Raw genomic sequence first — 18,694 nt, 5'->3', positions numbered from 1 at the left:
CCAGGTCAAATACCTCTGGTCAATTGACTGAATTTGAACGGTCAATTGACTAAATTTAACAGGTCAATTGATCCACTTGCCAACCCTGCTTAAAAGTGCCATCTTAAAACATTACATCTGTTTATAATTTTTATAAGCTTTAGAAAAAATTTTGAATCGAATCGAATAATGATTTTATTATTTGTATGAATATGAATAATAAATTTTTCGATTCATACGAATACGAATAACGCAATTATTTGATTCGAAAATTCTAATCGAATACGAATAATACTATTATTCGATTTGATTCGTATTTTGTAGACCTGATTATAGGTTATTAAATAAAAATTTTGATGTGTATTTCATTTATTGCTGAAATTATTGAGGTTTTAATACATTTTATTTATGAATGATCAATTAAAATTAAAATTAAATAATCATATCGAATAAAATAATTTATTTTATAAGAATGTAGCCTATAATAATAATTTAAGAAAGAGACCGTAATTATAAATTAAATGGCTGCCAACCTCTTCCAAAATATTTTTAAACAACACCATTTAAGCTAGGTATATCCATATTATGTGGTTAGTATAATTTTTGGGTTAAGTTTTCACGACATATGGGGAGATTAGATAATTTGAAAAGTAATTATATTTTTATATTGGCTGACGATCCTTAAAATGCAGAATAAATATCTATTTTTTTTAAAAAAACCAAGACCATAGAAATAATTTATACTGGCTGAATTTTTTTTTTTTAAAGAAATCTTTATAAAAATTCTTTTTAAAAAAATCCGCGCAGCCGAAATTTCTTTTAAATAAAAATACGGGCTGGGCCTGAACATATAAAACTCGAGATGGATTGCGCAAATGGTACATCTGCAGAAATCTTAATTTTAAGTATTAAGAACAAGCTTAGTGGAATTTATTTTATACATATGTATTTTAGGGTAAGCGGAAAATAATTCCCCGGAAAAAAATCTCCAATAATAATTCTTAGAAAATAATTCCCCGGTTCTAAAAATTTTTAAATATTTTATTTGAGGATTTTTATTTCGTGGATATATTTATAGGGAATAATTTATCTTATTTTATTAATTTTGCAATTTTTAAATATTTTATTTGAGGATTTTTATTTAGTGGATATATTTATATAGAATTATTTCTCCTATTATATTAATTTTGTCATTTTTAATATCTTAAAAAACGGGGATTTTTTTTCTGGGGAATTATTTTTCTAGATTTATTTTAAGGTAATCAATCAATTTTTAATTATTATTTAAGAATTATATTTTATATAAAATAAAAATACTTTATAAATAATTTAAATTGGAAAGTGAATGTGTATTAAAAGATGCAATATATTTTGGATGACTTTAAAAAAAATTGGTGAAGCTGATTGATAAATATTTACTTTTTCAATTTCGCTTTAAATAATCATATTGTGTCAACATAGAAGGATTTTTCTCTAAAGGAACAAGTTTAAAAACAAAAAGTTACTGTTTAAATATACCATATGTTTTAGAAAATTACAGGTGGTTTGATTGTGGCCCTTATGATTTGATGGCAGAGTGCACAAGCAGCTTGCGGATTTACCATTTTTGGTTATTTAAAAAAAATGATTGAATATTTACAATTTAGATTTATATTCTGAATGTAAGATCGTAGAGCAGAAGTTATCGTCAGTAAAACTCATTATTTTTCCATTTCAGCCAAAAATATAAATTAATGCTTGCAAATATTAAGCATTTTTCATCAAAATTAATTATATAAGAAAATGAATTATAATGAATTACCATGGCACAAGATCAACCAACTATGGTTACATATATTCTATATATAGCTTGAAAAAAATCTACAAAAATTTTATGCATGGTAAATAACTCCTAGAATAATTTTTTAAAAAATTAAATAACACCCCTTACAAATTATTTACATAAAAGATTTTTTACAATAAATATTTAACATTTTTAGGTAAAATTTGATCAAAAATTCTTCTTCTTTAAAAAAGGAAAAAAGAATGGAATTATAATATAAAGGATTGGGGAAAAAATAAATACCTAAAGGAGTTTGAATTTCTGCTACTTTAATCCCGTCAAAGTATACTTTGTAACCTTCGATGGCGCACTCAGCATCATCTTGTAGATCAAATTTAAACTGTAATTCGGTCTCTAAAGGAACGGGGTTCCAACTAAGTAAAAAGGCACCATCTTGTGGACCCGGTTCTATTACTAAATTTGTAGGAGGCTTGGGCATTTCTTTTATAAATGAGAAAAATAGAATTTTATTCAAAATAAAGATTTTAATTGTTTAATCTATATTCAGAAAACATTAAATACTTTTAAATTGCACCAAATATAAATCATGTTCGTTGTTAAATATGAGTTAAACTATTGTACCTATTTTATATTTTTGATATATGACAAATTTCAAACATACTTTAAACCCCGGTTAAAAATGGTCTTTATTTAATTCATATCTATAATTCTTAAATATTGTTTATTTAAATTAAATATAGAACTAATATCTAGACGCGACCATAAAGAAATTTCCGATTTAGAACTCAGTCTTATATTATGGTTGAAATTTCATAAGAGTCTCAATAGAGATATTACGAAGGTTATAAAAAATATCAAAAAAATTGTTATTGAACTAGCAATAATCTGAAAACTCAAATTTTAGGTTAGCCTATGTAATATGTAATTGTTATATATTCACTATCCAATAGGAATTTTGAAAATCAGCTGATTATTTGAAAATGTATTTTTCAATTTATTACAAAAAAAATTTCATGTTGGCATATAAAATTTAAAAATAAAAAACTTCCGGGGAGTGTCTTAAATTCGATCGCTGCCTCATTGATAGATCGAAATTCAAAAAGAGTGGCGTCGGCGGAAGAAGATCGATATGGATTTATTTTGTGTAAAGAACTCGCCCTAACTTTAACTCTGTATGGTGTGGATGGGGATAAACCTTTATTATGTAATTAAAAAAAATTTTTATATTTTCTTTAGTTTTATTTGCAATTCACTTAGAACTAGTTTTTATGAAAAATAAATGGTTTAAAATAATATAGGACCTTTTAGCCGATAGTATAAGATGCCAGGTTTCAAGGTTTTGACCTGAATATTATTTACGAAAATTGTGTGATGCATATTGGTATCGCTAGCCAGCCACACAATAATGCAACCACATTTTGTTATTTCAATGGCTCGAATCCGAGTAGGAGTCGATGTTGCATCTTATATATAATAAAAAAAAGAAGTTATATAGAAATTTAAATTGGACTCTTTCCCATATTAAAACATGTCCTTATCCAGATCGAATTTTTAATAGGGCACGAGCAACAAAAAATTTTTTTGGTTAATGTTGCATACTTTTTATCGGCACATTCGAAGTATTTGAAACAGATTGAGATAAAAACATAATTTTTATTTATAAATTTTACTTATAACCTTTGCATTTTTTATGATAACTAGCATATAAATAGTATATTAGTAAACATTATAGTTTAATAATATACATTAGAGATCTGCAAAAGTAGACTCGGCCCGTACCCGGCCCAAACGGGATTCGGATCGGGCCTAATATTTTTTAAGTTCGAGCCGGGCCTAGTCCGGCCTAAAAAAAATTTTAAAATTTATCTAAATTTATCTATTTTATGTTGAATTTTTTATGTAAAATAAAAATATGTGATTTTATTTATAGAAAGTAAACGCCATATAACATATATCGTTTATTTTGAATAATTATAAGAATTAATTTCCATATTTATATAAATTCGGGCTGGACCGGGCCAGCAAAATTTTTTTAAAAAATTTTCGGGTTCGGGCCAGGCTGGGCAAAACTTTATAAAAAAATTTTGGGTCGGGCAGGGCTTGAAAAATTAGGCCCGATGCAGATCACTAATATACATGATTCAAATTTATTGTTTATATAATTCTTATTCGTTTTGCAGTTAATTTTAAAATTAAATTTGTTGTGATTTTATATTTTAAAAAAATAAAATTTAAAAAAGAAAAATAAAATAAGCCAATATCAAATATTAATAAAAATATAAATTAATAAATATAGAGAAAAAAAGGGATCAAATTAAATATACACAATAGCGATCACATTTTACTTATTCATTAAAGTAATTTCCATTTCCCAAATTAACAATTTTATGTGAATAAATAAACATAATTTTTAATTTCTACTTTAGATATAAAATTAAAACTAAAATTCCAAGAGCTCTGGTTGGGATGAAACAAAAAATTTGTGCCCAATTTAAGTTGGGCTCTGACACCAATTTTTTTAAAATTCCTCATGTCGAACTCGGGCCGCGAAAAGATCATTATGCAGGGCTCTACATGTGGATGAAAATATAAAAATTATTAATTCCAAGGAAAACCCCATTTCAGGAATATAAAAGTTTAGTACTTTTAGGCCTCGGAAAAATTAAAGTTAAAATTATATTTATATTGTGAAAATTATTCTATTTAAAATAAATGATATTGAAACCAGTTTAAGGGGGATCGAATAAGGGTCGCGACATGGGAAGTGGTCGATGTATTGCATTGAAGGCATTGCTGCATACAAGACCAGATGTAAAGGAAATGGTGCAAGAATGATTGGCTATACTAGTGAAAAGTATAAATTCATTTGGCAAGGAAGTAATGATAGTAAGGCTGGAGTTGGGGTATCGGTTGCAGAGAAATTGGTAGACAAAGTAGTCGAAGTGAGAAGGCTAGATAACCAGATAATGGTTATCAAGATGATTTTGGTAGAAAGCTATATATTATCTCGGCATATGTTCCTAGGTTGGAAGAAGTGAAAGATATATTTTGGTACAGTCTATTGGGGGTGACATCGAGACTGGCAAATGAAGAGGGGATTATCCTGGCTGGTGATCTGAATGGACATGTAGGAGCGAGTAGTGAGGGTTATGAAGAAGTATATGGAGGGTACAGTTACGGCATAAGAAATCTGGAAGGGGAGAGAATTTTAAGTGATTCTACTATGGATATGATTGTCTGTAATACAATGTTTGTTTAAGAAAGAATCAGAGAAGCTTGTGACTTAAAAGTTGGTTAGTACCAAAAGTGCGGTGGATTATATGTTCTTAAGGAGATGTGATAGATGTATACTAAAAAATGTGAAAGTGATAACAGGAGAGGAATGTATTAATCAGCATCGACTAGTTATAGGAGATCTTATTTTTAAAGGCACCAGGATCACTAAAAGAAAGTTTGTGCCAAGACTGAAGGTCTGGAAATTGAAGGAGGAGAGTGCAAGACGACAATTCAATATGACATTGGGGGTGGCACAAGCATCTGGGGTAAATGCAAGTGGGAAACCATGAAGAAAGCCTAAGTGATGACAACTGAGGAGGTATGTGGCTGGACAAAAGGGCCGCCTATACATAAGGAGACTTGGTGGTGGAACCCGGAGGTAGCGAAAGCTGTGGATGAGAAACGCAGGTGCGTCAAAGAATGGTATAATAGTAAAGATAATAGTAATAATATTTACAAGATAGCGAAAAGAAATGCTAAGAAATTAATAGCGAAGGCGCAAGAAGAAAAAAGGCAGGGCTAAAGAAATGGAATGCGCTGAAGGAATGGGAAATGTGGTTCGAATGGCAAAGCAGATGGCAAAAAAGAGGCAAGATATGGTAGATGTTAAGTGTTTGAAAAATATTGAAGGAAAAATGGTGATTGATAGTAATGGTATTAAGAACACCTGGAAGATCTACATGGAAGGAGTTTTGAACAAAGAAAATGAATGGGATAATAATGTTAGTTGTGCAAAGGCAGAAGGTCTAGGGTGTAAATTTGGCAAGGATGAAATAAAGAGAACAGTGAAAAAGATGAAAAAAGGGAAGGCATCGGATTTAACGATGGTGGTATCAGAAATGTTTAAAGGTTCTGATGACTTAGGGATTGAATGGTTAATGAATTTGGCAATGTCACAAAAGGAACAATTCCCAAGGACTGGCAAAGAAGTATCCCAGTATACAAGGGAAAAGGTGATCCTTTAGATTGCGGGTCTTACAGAGCTATTAAACTCTTGGAACATGCAATGAATTTGATATGAGAGGGTGTTAGAGAAGTGGATAAGGAAACAAACTAAAATTGATGAAATGCAGTTTGGTTTTACATCGGGGAAATGCACAACAGATGCCATTTTTGTGGTGAGACAAATACAGGATTGTATTACGCGTTTGTTAACTTGGAGAAAGCATTTGACAGGGTGCTGCGTGAGGTTACTAGATGGGCCTTGAGAAAATCAGGTGTGGAGGAATGGTTGGTTATCGCAGTGATGGCAATGTATGTGGGAGCACAAACAGCAGTACGGACGGATTATGGTGATAGTGAAAGCTTTGAAGTGAAGGTAGGACTTCATCAAAAATCCGTGCTGAGTCCATTTCTACGTTATCATTATTATGTACCCCTTTCATGCACGATCTACAAATTCTTGATAACATCAAACTTCCTATTTTCCCGCTACATCTATTATGTACTCATTTATGGCATCTGGTGCATTGGATTGAATTTCTAGCAACTCCTTTCCCACATACACCACAAGGCCACTTACCGGATTCCTCCATCTTTAGATTTTCCCCACCAATCATCTCCTTTGTCTTTGCTATATTCATTCTCAGACCCTTTGCTTCCATAGCCATACTCCATTTACTAATTTTATCCCTCAATTCTTCCTCACTGTTTGTCATTAATACAAGGTCATCTGTATATAATAGCTCCCAGGGAAGTCCTTCACGTATTTCTCTAGCCACCACATCCATTATTAAGATAAATAATTTGGATATTGGCAATAGGCTAACCCTAGTAAAAGTGGATAAGTTTTGTTATTTGGGTGATATGCTAAACGCAGATGGTGGTGTAGATTCTGCCGTGGTTGCAAGGGTCAGACAAGCATGGAATTCAGAGAGATGTCGTCTATTCTAACAAATAAAAAAGTCTCTCTGAAGTTAAAGGGGAAAGTTTACATAAGCTGTGAGAGGAGTTGTTTAGTTTATGGCGCCGAAACATGGGCAATGAAATCGACCCACGAAGCAATTAGAAAGAACAGAGATGAGGACGATTAGATGGATGTGTGGGGTATTTCTGAGAAAGAGAAAAACTAGCAAGGAATTGGGAGCAAGATTAGGTATAGAAATGATTGGAGTGATAATGCGAAGAAATAGACTAAGATGGTTTGGGCATGTGGAATGTAAGACAAAAGATGACTGGGTAAAGAGATGCACTTTGATGGAAGTAGGAGGATCGAGACTAAAGGAAGGCCCAAGATTATGTGGATAAATGTGATAGAGGCGGATATGAGAAAAATGAATCTTACAAATATTAATGCTAAGGACCGTCAAAAATGGGGGAAAAAATCAGAGGGAATACTGGCCTACCTGGATAAACCTGGAAATCGCCATAAAACGGAGAAGAAGAATACAAAATGATGAAACTAAGGAGGAACATAATGATAATATAAATATAATTAAAAAAGTTAATAATGATAAACAATCAAAATCATATAATAATTATAATACGAGGTATGAAATAAAATTCCTACCACTCCTGCGGCAGAAACCATAGAAGGGAAAATTGTCTTTTCAAGAATCCCACTTGTTATAAATGCAACAAAATTGGGGACACTGTTCGAGTCAGCAGAAAAGAAATTATTAATAAAATTAATACAGCAGATGAATATAATCCTGAATTGTGGATGGATATAAATAAACAACAGCGATATCAGAATGGAATTAGACACTGGAGCTGGGGTAAGCATAATAAACGAAATAGATTGGAAAAATAAATGTCCTAAATTAACAAATTGCATGCTAAAATTTAAAAGCTATACAGCAACCAATATACAAATATTAGGTATGACTATAGTAAAAGTACAATATAAGGAACGAACATTAGAACTACCTCTCATAATTACAAAAGGATATATAAAAGGAGAGAAATAACACATAAAGACATGATTAAAATAAAATATTAGATTATTACATAACTACGATATTAGATTATTACATAATTACGAAAGAAACAATGCGAGATGTTGTACTCTCTAAAGTATATAGGTATACAATAGACGGATGGCCAATAAACTATGATGCATGTATAAAGGAGTATAGCCAAAGGAGGGAGGTAATCACAACAAAGAGAGGTTGTTTACTTTGGGGAACTAACAACGTGTTAGACATGATACAACAAGGACATATTGGAATGGTAAAAATGAAAATGAAAGCAAGACATTGGCCTAATATAAACCAAGATATAGAAACATGGGTCAAAAAATGTAGAGAATGCCAGGAACAACACGATATGCCTCAAAAGACATCAATTCAAAATTGGCTAAAACCACCAAAAGCATGGCATCGAGTTTATATTGATTATGCTGGATCATTACAAAATCATTATTGGTTGGTAGTGGCAGATGCCAACAGTCGGTGGCCAGAAATAGTTCCCATGACTAGTACTACAACCGAAGGCACGATAAAAATATTAAGAAATATCTTTGCCAGATTCGGATTTATTAAGATAATCGTTTTTAATAACTGGCCACAATTCAGCAGTAATGAATTCTATGATTTTTGTGAATGGAATACATCTAGTGCACGGAATTCCATACCATCCTCAGCCTAACGACATGGCCGAACGTTTAGTTTGAACCTTTAAACTGAGCATGAATAAAAGAAATGAGTGGTTTTAGAAACCAGTCTAGCTATTTTTCTCTACCATTACCGAAATAAACCAGGGGCAAAAAATGAACAAAGTCTAACCGAGATACTGATAAAAATTAGTCCAAGAGGATTGTTAGACCAAATATTCGAAAGGGGGAACAAAAAGGAGAAGTTAGAATACCACTCAAAAAATTCAGATATATGAAAAAGTGTTGTCGCGATTTACAATAACAAAGAAAAAAAAATGGGAAAAGGCCATTATTAAAAGCATACTCGGATCACTACAATATAAAGTAAGTATAGAGGCTAAAACAATTATACGTCATACTGATCAATTAAGGAAAAGAAACGAAAATATATTAACCCTTCACTAGAAAGGTGGAAAAAAAATCCCTTAACTACAAAGGTGGGGTCTATTTTACACCAAATTTTGATTAGCTATATCTCAGAACATATTAAAATTTGAGATCTAAAATTTTGAATTTAAAAAATTATTGGAAATAATAAATACAAAATCTTAGATTAATAGTTACTTCTAAAAAAAAATTATGCAAATTTTCCTAAAGTTGCTGAAATAAAATTTTATTTCTGAGACCTTCCTTTAATTATAGTTTTATCACCAAAAAAATTTTAAAAAGCAAATTTTATTAAATCAATGTTGAATAAAGATAATTACATAAATTTTATAAAAAAAAATATCAAATATTAAAATAAATATTAATCATCAAATATCATGTAAATTTTTGTAACAATTTTGTTATCATAATATAGTGTAGAAAGCAACAATATATTCTTATACTTTTTTGGTATGTATGGAAACTACAGTTATATTTTCTCTAAATGCAAATAAACTAAATTTATATCTCTAATCATTACTTGACTCACAATCTACATAAAATATTATAAAAATCAAATATTAAATAAACATTACTTCCACAACTTGATGAATTAAATTTTCCATATGCATCTTTTATATATTTAGCTCCATAAGAAAAAATAATAGTATAAAATTTTGGGCCACAATACAACAATGAAAAATTTTAAAAAAAAATTTTTTTCAATTTTATATAATTAGTTTGTAATATACAATAATATTAATTAATTTAAAAAAATTTGGAAAAAAAAATTTCGTAAGTACAAAGGTGGGACCTATACTACCCCAAGCTCGACAAATTGGAAATATTTAAAAATATCAAATCAATAATCTTGAAATTTGGTAGATGTTCCTTATAACAAAATATTAAACCACTATAAAAACCAGGTCAAATTATCTTCAGGATTTTTAATTACCAAGATTATAAAAGCCGTAGGGTATTATTTACCCAACCTTTGTAGTGAAGGGTTAACAGAAGAGTATGAAGTAGAAGAGAGAACCGAAGAGATAGTAAGCAAAGAGGACGTAGTAAACATAACAATGAAATGAACCTAAAGGAGAGGGAGGAAAATGATACAAACCAAGAAGCTGAAGGAAGTCACAAAAGTTAGAAACTATAAAGTCAAGATCGATATCCGAAAAGAATACGAACAAAACCAATTAGATTTCGAACAGCAGCACTAGACCTCTGGAGCAAAAATTCCCCAAATCAAGAGACTGGAACTTTCCATTGATAGAGCATTGCGTTGATTACTTACAATTCAAAGCTGTTCAAAGAAAATCTCCATGGATCTTTCTCCACCTAAACCCTAACCCAATTATACATAATGACAATGATATGACCCCTCTGCCAGATCCAATAATTCCAACTTCACCCATATGCCATCTAGGATATGAATGGTTAGAAACTGTACCTAGTTCTAATCTAAGCTTGTTATTAACCAACGAAGAACTCAGAATACCATAGGCCTTCGCTTAGGATGTGAAATCGTAACACCTACATCATGCGTCCTATGTGAAACCCATATCGATAGTCTTGGACACCAACCCCTTCACTGTCGTTTCTCAAAATGCAGATTACCCAGACACCATGCTATCAATTCAATCATCAACAGAACCTTGAAATCCTCAAATATTCCCTCCACCCTGGAACCATCCGGCCTCAGCCCCGACAATCAAACCAGACCAGATGGTATGACGCTAGTCCCTTGGAACCAAAGGTCTACCTCTCGCCTGGGATTATACTTGCGTGGATCGTTTTGCCAGAACTTTTTCTTCCAACTCTATCACGAAAGCCGAAAACACAAAAACAAACAAATATAGCAACCTTAAAATGTTTTGTGTTCCAGTAGTCTCAGATACCTGTGGATCATTTGGACCCCAAGCTCTAAAATTATTCAAAACAATAGGGCAAAAGTTAGGCTTAATCACAGATGACCCAAAAGAAGGCTTCTACCTTCGACAGATAATATCAACTGAAATCTACCGTTCTAACTACATATCCATACATGGGTCTATAAGCCCCGTTGATCATACCTAATTAAATGTTTAATTATTATTTTATTTAATATAGTTTTTATATAAATTTTATTTTACAAATAGTTTACATGTTATTTTAAATATATATAATTTTTAAAGAATAAAAGAAATGAGCATTAAAAAAAAATGTTATGTATTGAATTGTTTATTTTGTTATTTTTATTTTTTTTTGTAAAATGTTTATTTTCATTATGATATTGATATATTATTATATGAATTTGAATAAGAAAGAGAAAATACCTTTTGCTATGAAATAAAAAAAAACTATATTGCAAGAATTATTTCTAACATTATATTTCGATTACTACTATACATATTTTCGGTTCGGCCTGGATTTTTTAAATATATTACATTTATTTCTAATTTTTATAGCTAAAAATATTTAAATATTCGGTTTAAAAATATATGGGCCTAGTATTTTTTAAAAAGAAAATTTAGGCTCGATTTTTTTAGGTCTAGCCTGGGTATATTTAATAAAATTAAAATAAGGCCCGGCCCGGGTATATGGGCAGGGCCGGTCTTAGGGCTGAGACTGCAGGTGTCTGATTTATACATAAAAAACTGAAGGGAAAAATTCCGATTTGATTTCATGATTATTTCCGGTTTTTGAGTTTTAAACTAATTTAACATTATATAACTTTAAAGGCCTACCATTAGGCTATATAAAGAAATTTAAATGACGTTTCCAAATTTGTAATGGGTGTAGATAAAGATACATCGTATAAAAATAAATCTAGATATAGATGCATCATCTAAAAGCGTTTTTAGATACTAATAAATTTGCTATAGATATAATTTTTATTATACCTATCCATGGTGTGCATAATGATTAGGATTCTATATAAAAAAATTCAAAATTTGATGTCAAAACTTATATCATCTGAGGGGTGCCCAAAAAATTAATATAAAATAATTTAATATCTTTGCAGATAAGCATCTAATAATAAGTACAGATATCTCTTGAATAGTATATAGATACTTTAAAACAACTGGACGTTTCTAACTTCATTATATCCAAACGTATCTAAAATTAAAGGGAGTGCATTTTCAAAAATGCCTACATTTTTTAAACATTTATAGGCCCATATGCCGCTATTTAGAATTGGGGGCTAAAAATATTTTTTTAGTTCTAATATATACAAACTCTTGTAAAAATTTCAAAAAAATCTGAAGGGGTCGAGTTGAATCCTGTTTTTTTCTGTTGATTTGTCATGGAATTAATTCACCATATATATATTCATATTAAATTTTATGTATAACAAACTATTTAATTTGAAAAAGTAAAAACAAATTAAATATCAATTACAGGGTTTCCAATAAAAAAGGAAAAGTCTCAATCAAAAAAGGAAAAGGTCCAATAAAAAAGGATAAGGGTAAATCATAAAAGGAAAAGGTTCAATCAAAAAAGGAAAAGTGTCAATCAAAAAAGGAAAAGGTTCAATCAAAAAAGGAAAAGATCCAATCAAAAAAGAAAAATTCCTAAAAGGAAAGAGAAAGTGTCAATCAGGAAAGGAAAATTCCTATTCAAAAAAGGAAAATCGTTATTTTTTTAAATATTTTTAAACACAATTATAAATTTTTTTCCTTGGCAATATTTCTTAATTTCTTAAATTTTTTATTTATTTTTATTATTACTATCTTATTTCTATTGCGATTTCTTTACTTTATTTTTCTTACTATATTTTTTGATAATTCTTTTGTCTTTTTAAAAATGATTTATAAATTTTTCCCTGTTATTTTCTTAACTTCTCTACTCCATTCTTTTAACAATTCTTTCCTTTTTTTCATCATACATAAAAATATTGCTGTTTTTTATGATTTGTTTTCCTTATATTGTTATCTTTTACATATATTTCTAATTTTTTGAAGCTCTTTAAGCCATTTTTACCTTATTTTTCTACTCTTTATCAATTATTTTTTCTTCTCATTTTTATAAATTCACTTAATTTCTATTTCTCAATGGCAGATAATAGAATTTTAAAAATATGAATTTAAAAATGATTATATTTTATTAATTTACATACCGTGTATTACAGTTCAAACTTATTTAATTTTAAAAAAGTAGATTTTAACCAAACGAATTCTAATAAAAAAAAATTGTATGTCATTGAGAAATAAAAATTAAGTGAAAAATAAAATACCTATAAAAAAGAATTATCAAAAATGAAAAGAAAAAAAATTGAAAAAGATCAGAAAAATAAAGATTAAAAATGGCTTAAAGAGATTAAAAAAGTTAGAAATGTATGTAAAAGATAACAATATAAGGAAAAAAGATCATAAAAAGTCAAAATATTGTAATGTATGATGAAAAAAGAAGGAAAGAATTTTGAAAAAAATGGAGTAGAGAAGTGAAGAAAAATAACAGGGAAAATTTATAAATTATTTATAAAAAGACAAAGGAATTATCAAAAATGAGAAGAAAAATTGAAAAGATAGTAAGAAAAATATAAAGTAAAGACGCAAAGAGTTAGAAATAAAAGAAGGAATAATAAAAATTTAAGAAATATTGACAAGAAAATTTTTTAAAAAAAATAACGATTTTCCTTTTTTGATTGACACTTTTCCTTTCCTTTGGGGAATTTTCCTTTTTGATTGGACCTTTTGAGACTTTTCCTTTTTTGATCGGACTTTTTTCTAAACCTTTGGGACTTTCCCGTTTTTGATTGGGCCTTCTTTTATGATTAACCCTTTTCATTTTTTGATTGGACCTTTTCCTTTCATGATTGAAACTTTTCCTTTTTTGAATGGGAAACCCTGTAATACAATAATGAAATATAAAATATTAAAATCATAATATTGAAATTTTTCTTTATAAAGATAAGAGCCTCAAGTTTATGTAATAATAAGCTTCTCCCATGAGGGTTATCTATATCACCAGTTGTGCTGAAGACTGATTCTGATGGATTGTTGATGCCAAGTACAAGATTTGTCAAAGTTGGAAACCTTTGAAAATTAATCCTCCAATAATCAAGAGGATTGATAGAAAATAAAATATTAATATTTTTGGTAATTAATGAAATTTAAATTGCTATAATTTTTATTTATTATAACTTCTTTCATAATAAAAACAATGGAATAAACAATAGACAAATTACAAAAATTTTGGATAATTTTCTTTTATATTAGTTTAATATACTTTATTTCTTTTGTCGTTAAAAAAATGTAAAAAATCTTATTATTTTATAAGTGACTTTTTTTATGGAAGTTATTAAGATTTATTATGAAAAATGAAAATTAGTTCAAAAAAAAATAAAAATGTGAATAAAAATAAAATAGGTGTAAAATCTGTCGTATCACGTCAATACCGCGAAACTTTTACCGCGAAATGTATTATCGCGAATGTCGATTACCGCGAAAAGATATTATAGCGAATGCATTATAGCGAATGTATCATAGCGAATGTATCATAGCGAATGTATCATAGCGAATGTATCATAGCAAATGTATCATAGCGAATGTATCATAGCGAATGTATCATAGCGAATGTATCATAGCGAATGTATCATAGCGAATATATTTGCGCGAATGCATTACCGCAAAAATATTATAGCGAATACATTACAGCGAATGTAATACCGCGAATGCATTATCGCGAATGCATCATAGCGCATGTATTATAGCGAATATATTAGCGCGAATGCATTATAGCGAATGCATTACCGCGAAAACATTATAGCGAATGCATTACAGCGAATGTAATATCGTGAATGCATCATAGCGAATGTATTATAGCTAATATATTAGCGCGAATGCATTATAACGAATGCATTACAGCGAAAACATTATAGCGAATGCACTACAGCGAATGTATTATCGCGAAAGTATCATAGCGAATGTATTAGAGCGAATACATTACAGCGAATGCAATATCGCGAATGCATTACAACTAACATTATCACAATGCAATAGTGATTTATATTTGACAAAATTATATAAAAAATATGTGGAATTTGGTATACTCAATTTTATTAACGATTAGATTAAGTCGTTTTACAAAAGACCCTATTAATAAATATTTTAAGATTGATTCTAATATAAGTTAATTTTTGCCCCAACAAGCCCCAAACCCCAGGCTTGTAGATTATATTGGTTTATTAAGTCTCCTATAGGATAATTGTTATTATCAATAATACACCATTTTTATATAAATAATTCATAAAAAATTTCAAAATGTGATATTATATTTTAAAAAATGTTTAAGTTTTAATGAATTTTTTAATTTTTTTTCTAATTCTTTTGATTATCAACCACCAGAAAAGGAGAAAGTTAAAGGGAAAAAAATAGAATTTAAAGCTATAATGGCCAATGAATACTTATTATATCATATCATATTTTTAAGCATAATATAATTAATTAGACTTAATTCTAATAGCCCCTAGTTACTGATATGATTAACCCTTTCCAGCGCTAAAAAAATATGTTGATAATTTTTAAAATTTTTTAAATAAGTAGATGAAGGGGAACATTGGATTGAGACCTCTATCTTATTAAATCTTTTGTAATCGTCAAAATTATTAATTTTATAGCTTTAAAACATAAAATCTTATCTTTTTTAAATTTAAACATTGTTAAATTTAAAATAATAAATGCCAACTCCTGTTTCAAATATAAATCTTAAAATTATAAAAAATATATTTAATTATATATTTTGGTGGTTTCAATAGAGATGATATGATATGTGAATTTAGTTCAAATTTAATATTTTGTAAGTTATTTTCAAATCATATTATTCCTGAAAGGGAATGCCTACAATAAATATTTTTAAACATAATGATTATGAGACTTTATGAAATGGGAAAAGAAGATTTTTTAATTTCATATTCTGTCTATTAAATTATTTCTAAATCTCACTGTGCAAATTGGTTTATTATTCATGATACGGTTTAAAACAATTTCAACTTTAAGAGAGACAGAAGGCCACAAATCCATATTTTTATGCCGTTTAATATTATAATTTTAATTATGCTTTAATATTATTTACTTACCTTAAATTCCGTATAAAACAATTTATAAAATACAGAGAAAATATTCAAAATAAAGAAATTTGAAAATTTAGGGCAGGGCTTTAAATAATCAGAGCTAAAAAATGCAGACCGAAGAACACAGGTATATTAATTTACGACATTTATATTATTTATTTTATTACTAATTATGACATTGAAATATGTTAAATTCAATTTTGTCTGTACTGTAAAAAATAGCTAAATATTAATAAAAGTATACTAGAATCAATCTTAAAATATAAAAATTTTATTAATGTATAACTTAAGTTAAGTGTTTGTTGGGCTATCTCATGGTATTTAATAAATTCAATTATAAATTGTCAAGCTTATGATGATATTGACAAAAACGACTACTAGCCCTATTCCTACTATTAAAAGAAAGTTGATAATGAGATCAAAAATTTTGATTATTTACAGGGCGGCTAAAAAACGTCGCGTTTTGAAATCTTATTAACTCCGAAACGTGTCATTCGTTTTTTATGAAATCTCCTGTCTTAATATTCTCAAAATATATAATTTTATAAAGTGGTTTTTAGAAAATTAAGATAAAAAAAATGTAGTAGTACATATATATTTTTAAAGATTTCCTTTAATTCATAAACTATAACATAAAAACAAAATATTTAAAATTTTATAAAGTGGCTTTTAGAAAATTAAGATAAAAAAATGTAGTAGGACATATATATTTTTAAAGATTTCTTCAAATTCATAAACTATAACATAAATTATTTTGGCATTATTAAACAAATCTCATTATTAAATACCACTAACAATATAAACATACGATAATTTTCTAAATTATGTATTTTATAAGATCTGATAATCATAAAATTTTGACATGAGAAGAAAAATTGGAATCAAGTTTAATTCCTGAATTCTCTAGGAAAAAGTGGAATATTAATCCAGTTCACCAAGCTAACCCCATGGTTATCATATAAATCATCAAGCTCCTTTTGTTTTTCAACTAAGATTTTATCAAGCAAAACCATAGATTCGTAATACGAATTCCACTAGAATTTATCAGATACCTACCCAATTTCTTGATGTTACCTGCCATATTGGTAGACATTTTTTGTTTATTCCACAAAGTAAGACACTTTTGGAAAGAACTTTGTGATATTATTTTATGTTATCAGCTAAAGCTAAAAAATTTCTAATGCCCATAATTAGGGGAGACCGGTGTTATAATGAACCCAGGGTTATAGTGAGAGTGGCTTTATTTTCTAGAGTATTAAACTCTAAGAGATAATTTTTTACCAAAACTATATACTTATATATTGCATATGCGGCTATAATTTTTATTTCTATCGGACCGCTTGAAGAATTTTTATAATGCTTTATAATATTCGTACCTTCAAACGTAACTTTTTACACTTTTACTATTTTTCAAAAATAAAGATTAATATACAATTTTACCACACAAAAATCATCTTATATAAAAGAAAAAATCCTATTTTATAGAATAACAATTTACCCGAACAAAATTGATAATATAAATACTTCAAAATATGATCTTAATCAAAGTGGTGCTACTCGGGCTATTTTTATGGTGTTAGGTCTAACCTTATTTTTTTGCTATTTTTTAAAAATTTGACATGCAAAAAAAGCCAAGGAGAGACCAACTAAAAGAAAAAAAATCAAAAAATGTTATTATATGATAAATAATTGTTTGGTATACAAATAAATTATATCAAGCATAACAAGCAAGACTGCTTTCAATGTCAGTTATTAGTTACATGGCTTTGCAATTTTATTGTTTTTTTATTTGCAAAGATTGTGAATGTTTTAAATGATTTTATATATCACTTTTATGTTTTAAATCATTAAATATATCCTAATAAAAAAATATATAACTTTTATATATGGAAAATTAAGCAGAGTTTATAATAGCCTCGACCAATGGCTGTCCCCGGGTAGGGTTCACTCGGTTACCAAAAAAAATCCAGGAAAAATGATATTTTGAAAAAATTATTAGAGATGTATTTTTGAAATTTAAACATATCATAAAACTAATAGAGCTGAACAAAAGGAGATATTTTTTATTAAAAATGATAAAGTACTTATAATTTTCTTAAGGTTTGCCTTTAGGGTTCGCCATAACCCCGTTCTCCCCTACAAGTTTTCAATAAATTAAAAAGAAAAAACTTAATGTTTAATATTTAAAATGATTAGATGAAAAAGAGAAATCTATTTTATTACTTAGAATCTTTTTTACATATTTTGAGTCAAAAAAAAGAAAAGCCTTAGCCTTAATTTCAATAAAAAAATGATTTTAGAGCCAATCCCCATTTTAACTTAATTTTCAGATTCAACTAAGTTAGTCGAAAAGTCGATAAATATAAAATTGTAAATTTCATGAAACTCCATTCGCGATATGATAATGCATTCGCTATAATGCATTCGCGATAATTCATTCGCTATAATGCATTCGCTATAATGCATTCGCTATAATGTATTCGCTATAATGTATTCGCTATAATGTATTCGCGATAATTCATTCGCTATAATGCATTCGAGGTAATATATTCGCGATAATGCATTCGCGATAATTCATTTGCTGTAATGTATTCGCTATAATGCATTCGCGGTAATGCATTCGCTATATTATATTCGC

At 28.5% G+C, this 18,694-nt stretch overlaps 1 protein-coding gene across 5 annotated transcripts in view; it reads right to left on the bottom strand.

Annotated features, from left to right (window-relative positions):
* Positions 1-18,694, bottom strand: part of LOC135922583 (uncharacterized) — an 84,725-nt gene that overhangs the window by 24,590 nt on the left and 41,441 nt on the right. For all 5 annotated transcript variants that reach the window (XM_065456985.1, XM_065456982.1, XM_065456986.1 and 2 more), the window contains 3 exons: positions 3,064-3,225; positions 2,808-2,957; positions 2,045-2,242 (listed from right to left, as the gene is read on the bottom strand). In XM_065456985.1, coding sequence (XP_065313057.1) covers positions 2,045-2,242; positions 2,808-2,957; positions 3,064-3,225 — 510 coding nt within the window. The remainder of the gene's footprint in view (positions 1-2,044; positions 2,243-2,807; positions 2,958-3,063; positions 3,226-18,694) is intronic.

The sequence above is a fragment of the Gordionus sp. m RMFG-2023 genome, chromosome 1 (genome assembly GCF_954871325.1).
Source record: "Gordionus sp. m RMFG-2023 chromosome 1, tfGorSpeb1-WG-v2, whole genome shotgun sequence".
In the NCBI taxonomy this organism is placed as follows: Eukaryota; Metazoa; Nematomorpha; class Gordioida; order Chordodea; family Parachordodidae; genus Gordionus; species Gordionus sp. m RMFG-2023.
Note: the sequence above shows the minus strand (reverse complement) of the source record. Positions and strands in the feature narration are given on the sequence as shown.